General features: G+C 34.7%; 1 protein-coding gene across 1 annotated transcript in view; it reads right to left on the minus strand.

The window, feature by feature from the left end:
* Cpr62Bc (Cuticular protein 62Bc) overlaps positions 1-5,391 on the minus strand; it is a 7,930-nt gene extending 2,539 nt beyond the window's left edge. Inside the window, exons 1-2 of the mRNA XM_017614631.1 lie at positions 5,229-5,391; positions 4,780-4,917 (exon numbers count right to left, since the gene is read on the minus strand). Of these exons, the coding sequence (XP_017470120.1) occupies positions 4,780-4,917; positions 5,229-5,243 (153 nt within the window). The 5' untranslated portion in view covers positions 5,244-5,391. The remainder of the gene's footprint in view (positions 1-4,779; positions 4,918-5,228) is intronic.
* Between the last annotated feature and the right edge of the window lie 3,055 nt (positions 5,392-8,446).

An 8,446-nucleotide genomic window follows, 5' to 3' on the forward strand; every position in this document is an offset into this window, starting at 1 on the left:
AAGACCTAAACACCGTAACCATCTGGCCGGTCAGCATATAAAAGAATTTGTTCTAATAAAACGGAGCCCAGGTATTATACAAATGAGTTTACCTAATTTAAGTTTTTTTAAATTATACAAGTACTAAATTTTTCTTATGCAAAAGGTTGTATAAACTAATAGTATTAGTTACTAAAAACTTCCAAGGTTCATTATTACACTATAGGTATAAGCAAAATAGGCCAAAATACCCATGCACGAAAAATACCACTTTTAGTACATTTATAAAAAATGCGGCAACCATAACTGAGCGCGACGCACTAATACCATGACAAAATGAGACTGTGTTGGTGTGCCCAGCTATGCTTTACACACTGTTATTTGTATAGCCCGTGATTGTTTTTTTTACAGTGGGAAATTTAAGGATTAGGTGTATATGTAACGAGAGAGAGAGAGAGAGAGAAATATAGATCTGGGTATTGTATTTGAATAATAGGGAATTTATTCCTTTCTAACCGACTTCTAAAAAGGCGGACGGTTATCAATTCATGATAATTTATCCACCTTCCGGCAAAAGGTGGTGCAAAATTTGGTGTAATTTGTTGCAGAAAGATTTGTAAAGTCACCATTTCCCATTTGATTAACGCGACTTCAGATAAAACTTAATATGCTTTTGAATGACGTGTGCGATAAGTGTTCACTAACGGCCAAATGACATCTAATATCTACACAGTTATTTAGTTTAAAAATTATGGAGTGAAAGATGGATGGTGCAATCGAATGGATATTGGGTGGTCATCCGTGTTACCATCCGCACAGTTTCAAAAATAAATTGTTATTCTACAAGTAAATTTGCCATTTCCTTAAATCAGTCAACACGTTGAGTGTTGCTGGCAGTTAAGAAGCCACATGGGTCTCACTCTCTTTTTTGCTTGCGTGCAATTTTAAACACTTTTCGTTTCTTGCATATCTCTTCTTGCTGCAGACGTTAAAAGTTGAAAAATTTTAATTTAATTTTCGCCTCAACGCCATCAACATTTTTCAACTACGAGATTGATTATAAAATATTTAAATACCACTTTCAAAGTTGTCACAATCAAAGCTAGTTTATAAAAGTATGTAACTGTTGAGCATGTTTATTTAATTATCTCAACACACGCATACACTCAAACAAAGAGCATATCTAGTATTATGTATGACATATTAAAATTCGCACAACAAAAGTGAAGCGTAGTGAAGTGAAGTGAAGTGGCGATGTGGCATGTCATTTGTTTATAATCATAAGCGTCACTGAAGACTGTTACTCAACACTCACTCAGCAACAGCAGCAACAAGAGAAACAAGAACAACAGCTAAAGCCGGCACTGTCACAGCTGCCAAATTGTGTGATGCGAGCAGCGAGCCACCGACAAAGCATTGCGCCTGCTGTGGCAGACTTTTTGCACATACTTATATACATACATACATATGTACCGTATGCATGCGCAATGTATTGTGCATCGCTATCTGTCTATCAATTGTTTGTTTGTAGTGATTTCTCAGAGTTGATGTCGTAGTAATTTTATATATTTTTTTGGTTTTGTTGTTGTTGCTACTGTAATTTGCGTGTCAGCGTGTCAGCGCGTTGCTGGCGCATACATATCGGCAACATGTAATCTGGAGCAATGAAGTGCTGCTATCCGAAATAGCACATCGCACAAAAACAACCAAAGCAACAACAATAAAAATCGCAACAGTAACAACGATTTCTAGCGCACAATAATATTATTTGCTCTTGTAATGTTTCGCATTCTGCATTTGGCAGCATTTGCAAGCGTTTGCAAGCGATTACGTGCAGTTTGTTTTTGTTATTACTTCTGCTTTGAGTGCCTGCGGCTACTTGCTGCAACTGCGTTTTTATGTGATTCGATTTTATCATCGAACTGAAGGCGAAATTACAGCAGAATTAGGTGAAACGATGGCGCTGTGTTACAATTGGTCAATTGGGCGCTAGATAAGCGAACAGAAACTGGTACGAAATTAAAGTTAGCAAGAAAAAAGGGAAGGGATGGGGGTCACCCAGTATTGTAAATGTGTACCTAAATTTTTCATTGAGGTGTGGGGGGTGACTGTAGAAGTACATATAGCTGTTTTGCGCAAAAATGCACTTAAAAATGTTTTAAGCGATTGCGATTGTTTTGAGCTTTAACCATTGTCTAGCAATGACCATTTTTCAAATCTCAGTTTTATGCTTAAAATCGGCTTTGTAGCCAACCAATCAATCAAATAAAGATTTGAGCGGCACGAATGGTTATCAAGCAATAATTGAGTGACACTTCGAAACTGTAGTCGTTAATTTCTGTAGTGTCGGCTTTGATACGTTAAAGTGTTTCTATATGTTATCTGCTAGTTTTGATTCAAATGTAAATGCAGGTTCGTTGCTTAAGTCTTTTGTTAATCGTAAAAAACTACTACAGGATTAAGTGTTCGCTGCCACTTATTAATCTTCGCTTTTGTTCATGAATTATGCAAGCGGAATATATTAATTGCAGCTTATCAAGCCATGCATTTGGGAAAAATGCAGCAGTGTTGTCAATTCAAACAAAAAAAAAGAAGCGTTCCCACTTTTTGAGTGACCTTGTATCTACTTGTACTGTAATTTATCTGAGGAACTAAATTCGAAATTGGTATATAATTTTGGCACAAAGAATACTTGCACTTATTTAAGAAATAATGAATTTTTGCAGTGGCATTTAAATTGAAGGATATATTTCTAACAAATTCCGATGTATAGCCTTTTATTTTAATGTCTGTTCTTTGACATAATTTTTCAACAACCTCGTCAGAATTTGTTTCGCTGCAAGTATAACTTGGATTCCTCATACCAAAAAACCTTCTATAGCATGGTTTTATACAAAATTTAAGGACTTCTATATGACACTACCGCAAAATGCTGAGAAACATATTTTCGCAATTTGGCAAACTCCAAATTGATTTTAGACCCATGGTTTCTTCGGCGAATCGGCTTAGAATTATACGTTGAATGCTTATGTGTTATATACGCATACTCGCAAAAAAACTCTCACACAAATTGACCCGCCCTAATATATAGTATAACAAATAAGGAAAATTTATGAAACTATATCAAGAATTTCTCCTAGCTTTGTTTGAAATGCGCAGCAGAGGTAAATTAAAGTTCATTACTAGGAGACCTTATAGTTACACTGTTTGACATGCAGCCTATGTTTCAAACAAAGAAGAACTATTAGATTAGTGTAAGCACCATGCAAATAAATGTGTATAGATCGTATGAGATTTTCCTCAAGTATTATGTTGTTATTTATTTATTTGATGCGATTATGTTGGGGAAGCCTTAAAGGCTCTTTTTGTGAACCAATACACTGAGTCAATTAGTAATATTTTTATATAAAATTTAACATTTTATCAAAATTTATTTCACCCGTTTTCTCTGCGTAAATTTAAAGGCACAAGAAGCATTTCTTAAATAATCGGATGTTCTTTTCTTTTGGCATCGAGTTAGTTATTATACGATCATACAATGGAGAGGCCTTTTGGGAAATGAATAGGATATTTAATAGGAAGAATTTGCTTTACTGAAGCCAGAGGATTTTGTATTATTGGCGAAAGGTGGCGCGTAGATACATCAAATCAATGTCGGCAGTGACAGCCAAGCTCAACTGAAAGCATTGAAAATCGATCGCACCCGTTTAAGAATTACTCTGGAATATAAGCTGAGGTATAGCTAATACTGTAGGTATTTAATTTTAATAGCTTATGAATTGACGTTCTGTTTATGTGTTGGAACATTAAATCGAAGTGACGCTAATAAAGCAGGAAAGTATGGCAGGGATCGAGTCCAGTACAAAATAAATAGATATTGTTGTCGAGGTGTACCATGAGCCCAATCCAATTTAATTCAAGACAAACGAAATTTTTAAATTTTGATATACCCCTTCTATCGAATCAAGCAAAGGTATAAGAATTAAATATATATGTGTATGTAGCTATGTAGATGATTTTAAATTTACTATTTGATTTTGAATAGGAATATTAAATCTAGTTACCACTGATCTTAGTTTTAAATATATATTCCACTGTGTCCTTGAGCATTTAACTTCTTTTCTTTGAAAATTTCAATTTTAGAACTAATATTAGCCGTGTACGGTGCAAAATCTGATTGGAAATTCGATATAAACTGTTTAAATTTTGCTAAAAAATGAATTTAATCATTAAGAATATTTTCATATAATTTCCTTACTAATTGTACTTGGTAAACAATTAATACTTTTTGTGAATTTTCTCATATTTTTGGAAACTTTGGAAGCACATAACGTCTATGGAATGCTTATAAATTTATATGGCCTAGAATCCTCATGCAAGATGATGGCAAAATGCCAACTAACGGGTGATTTTTTTGAGGTNAGCTTTGGAAGACAACATTTCCGAAGAAATTCGGGCTATTCCGGCCGAAATGCTCGAAAAAGTTGCCCAAAATTGGACTTTCCGAATGGACCACCTAAGACGCAGCCGCGGTCAACATTTAAATGAAATTATCTTCAAAAAGTAAATGTCATGGACCAATCTAACGTTTCAAATAAAGAACCGATGAGATTTTGCAAATTTTATGCGTTTTTTTTAAAAAAAAAGGTATCAAGCTCTTAAAAAATCACCCGTTACCTGCCCGAAAGCATAGCAAAGCCAAACATTTCCCATTGTGGAATCGAATTTTCTCCTCCCACGTTTAACAATTAATTAAAAAGAGCTTTATGTTGCTATTTGCAGTTTTCTCAACACACTTACATAATAGTCGAGTCCTTCATCGTGGGCAGGTCCATGTGCAACCGCCAGCGGTGCAGCGGCGTATAGACCGGCACCGTGTCCACCATGATGCAGAATGCCAGCAGAGGCAACGCTTAACACAGCCAAACACACCAAAGACTGTAACGAAGAATAAAAATTAATAAAGTAATTAATTAAGGTGCGAAATTCCACAGCAGTGCAGCACTTTGAAACGATATGCAAGTATGTTTACAAATGCACATGTGATATGTATGTGCTGTGATAATGGTTTTATTGTAGTTTTTTTTTAAAGAACAAGGATATTTTTTTACTTCAAATATTTCAGAGTTTTTTTATTAACTACAATTCATCCTTTGATGGCTTCAATCCTTCTCAATATTTTCACAGTTTTACACAGTTCATAATTTATATATATATATATTTTTTTTTTCTTATTGCAAGCCACTCACTTTGAAAAAGGCCATTTTTGTATTAGGTTTTATTTGGTTGCTTTATTTTGAATTTAAAAAATTACAGTTAGCTCTTGACTTCCCACTTTATTTCGGTCTATGCGACTTGAATTGCTGCAGTCAACTGATAACTAGAACCAAGAAGGAAGCTGCTTTTATATACTTGACTCCACCCGTTTGCCAGCGAATGCGAATGAACGAACTCTATTGCTTTTGAACTTAGCTTTGCTCAGTCAAAGAGCTGGTGGCGCTCGAACTCAAACCGAACCGAAGCTTTGTGCTGCAATTGTGGCTATTTTTGATGTTGTTTGATGTGGTTGTTATTGTGGTTGTTATTGGTGGTGGTTTGTTATTACTGTTGCTTGATTAGTTGGCTCGCTAGTTAGTTAGCCACAAACTACGTAGATGGTGGTGGAGGTGGTGGTGGTGGTAGTATGGTTTGTTAGCGACGCGAGACATCGCTCTGAATTTGTTTGCTTGGTTTCACTATTCGATTTATTGTTGAAGGCGTTTGGCGCAAATAAAATAAAGAGTAAACCTCTGCGTTCAAAATAAAGTTTTCAGGCAGTGTAGTGTTTTTTTTTTTTTTTTTTTTTTGTTTGTAATAACACAATCTTCACAAAAGCATGTACACATATCGATATAGCTGCACTAGTATGTACAATATATACTACATTAGCTGAACTGTTTTTTTACACGCTTCTGCTACTGTAAATTCTACGTAGTTGTTGTTAAAGCATCAGCCTGAATCTGGCTTCCCCTCTACTCAGAATTGCTCACCATCCTTAAAGATAGCTTCCATTCATAAGTAAGTATATATATGTGTATGTATTTCAAGCTACATATAACAAATAAATTGAATTAGTATTTATATATATACAGCAAAACAATTGTTGTTTTTGTAAATGATCGCTGCCAAATTTTGTGCTGAAATTTGTTGAATTCTCGCTCCACCTTTAGCTTTCTTCACTTTAATACGAGTATGCTCAGCTTGCTGTATTAGGCGGTTTCGTTTTGATTTATTTATGTTCTAAAACTAGCTAGAAAAAGGGTAAAAAAAAAATCGTTGCTATTGTTGTCTTTAATTTTGTACTTCATGACCATGGATATTGAAGTCAATTTAACATGGCATTAATATTAACGATTGGCGTGGCTGCCACAAACACTTTCGCTCTACAAGTACAAGAGAGGTGTGTGTTTCGCTTTTGCCAGATTGATGGTTAATTGCGTTTTTAATTTGAAAATTATATGAGTATTAAAAAGCATTTTAAACACTTGCTTGATTAATTAATATTTTGTGTTTGACGGCCGTGTCACGTATGTAGTTAGTTAATGTGTAAGATTCGAGATTTCGAATCGCTTAAACCAAATTAAATAATTTTGTTCGTTTGTTTCCTCAACGCTTTGATACTCTTATCATACAAAAAGCAGTGGAAACGGAATATAAGAAGAGCGGGGAAGGAAAAGTTTGAAAAACAGTGGCTATTAACACTTGCGAGTGGAAAACAATGGGGTTTTTTTTACAGGGTATCCAAGAAGTAACCTGCCAAAGTTGAGGAGAAGGTAGGTGGGGGGTGAGCTACGCCTTGTTTGTACATACATGTAGTTAAAGAAAATACATGAAAAGGCTCGTTTTTTCTAATTGAAAACATATCAATATTTCTATAACGGTGACACTTTTAACTGAAAAATATTTGCTTATCAAGGAGCTCACCCCTACCTACCTTCTCCTCAAGTTTAGCAGGGTACTTCTTGGACACCCTGTATATAAACAAAAAAACGCACCGATGGCTTATATGCAAGGTGATCATTCGTACTTTATTTTAAAGGACAGTCCTTTTTCTAATTATGCTATCTTTATTTTTTGAAAAATCTTTTTGATCCTTTTTTCAAAACTAGTCATTTGAAAGTACTTGCCTTATACGAGTCTGACATTTCTGTTTTTAGCAGAAATCGATTACTTACTACCATACGCACCAGCTGTCAATTTCAAAGTCCTACGGAGTACCGTTACAAAGTTAAAGCAAAAGCAATTTTGGCTTAAGTGCTTCATTGTAATCTATTTACATTCTTTTTGTGCACGCAGTGTCGGTTAAGCCCTTTTCTCCGTAAAAAAAGTTTTTTAATTGCAGAGAAAAAATTTTTAATTGCCTCTATTTTTCTTCCAAATATATGGACTATTTGCAAATAAACGTAGATACATATATTTGTAGTAGATTAAGATTTAATCATAAGTATAAAAATATAATACACCTATCTGGTGTTGAAATACTTGGTTCTGGCGGAGCTTACCTAAAGGCATACTTGGCCCACGCAGCGACACCGATTGTTCTGAAGAGTTAGTTGAAGAGGAAAATTGTGTGTGTCAGAGGAGACGATTGCCATGAAAAGCAGAAGGTTGCTTAAAACGACAATATTATGAAATGCGTGAGCACGACAAGAATAAGTAGGCAAAACATACACTTTTACTTATCTTAATAACAAGAATAAAAGGAATGAAGTAAAGGCATCAAATCGCGCGCCGTCTTCAAAAGCGGCACAACTCAAAATTACAAGCTTGTTAGAAAATGCGAAAAACTATTTCTTAGCACATGCTAATCGTATGGACAAGGGAGACTTTACCTTAAGTTTTTTTTTACAAATTATAACAAAAACTTGCTCCAGATTTTGCTGAGAGGTAAATTATAGCTCTGTGTAAATTTTTAGCCCAAATTTTGGTTTTTCTTAATGCAAAAAATGTGTTTTATTTTTAAATATATCCTTTGGCTTTAAAAGGAAGAAAATCAGCATAACATTAAATTCAAAGGAAACAATTTTGAAGGTAAACTCAGAACTCCATATAGAGTAAATAATTTGAATTTCAAGTCGATGGCACCAAAAACAACAAATTTCATGTAGGTACGGCCAGATCGGGTATATGGCGGTTTTATGATATAGTGCCTTGAATTGAAAAACAATTTCGTAAGTCAAGTCAGGACTCCTTAGTACGTATACAAACCGAATTTGAAGTTGATCGTATACAAAAAACGAAGTTTATGGCTGCTAAATATATGATATATAGCCTCGAACCGAACAAAAATTGTTAGGTCAGCTCAGAGCCCTATAATATATATCTAAACCGAATTTTAAGCTGATATATTCATATGGCAAAACAATAAATTTGTTTTCTTATAGTACAATGTGCGCTTCGTGGCCGATTCTCAGTTCTGTAGGATCCG

Source organism: Rhagoletis zephyria, unplaced genomic scaffold, assembly GCF_001687245.7.
Source record: "Rhagoletis zephyria isolate East Lansing unplaced genomic scaffold, Rhagoletis_zephyria_1.1 Rzeph_scaffold_00871, whole genome shotgun sequence".
NCBI lineage: Eukaryota > Metazoa > Arthropoda > Insecta > Diptera > Tephritidae > Rhagoletis > Rhagoletis zephyria.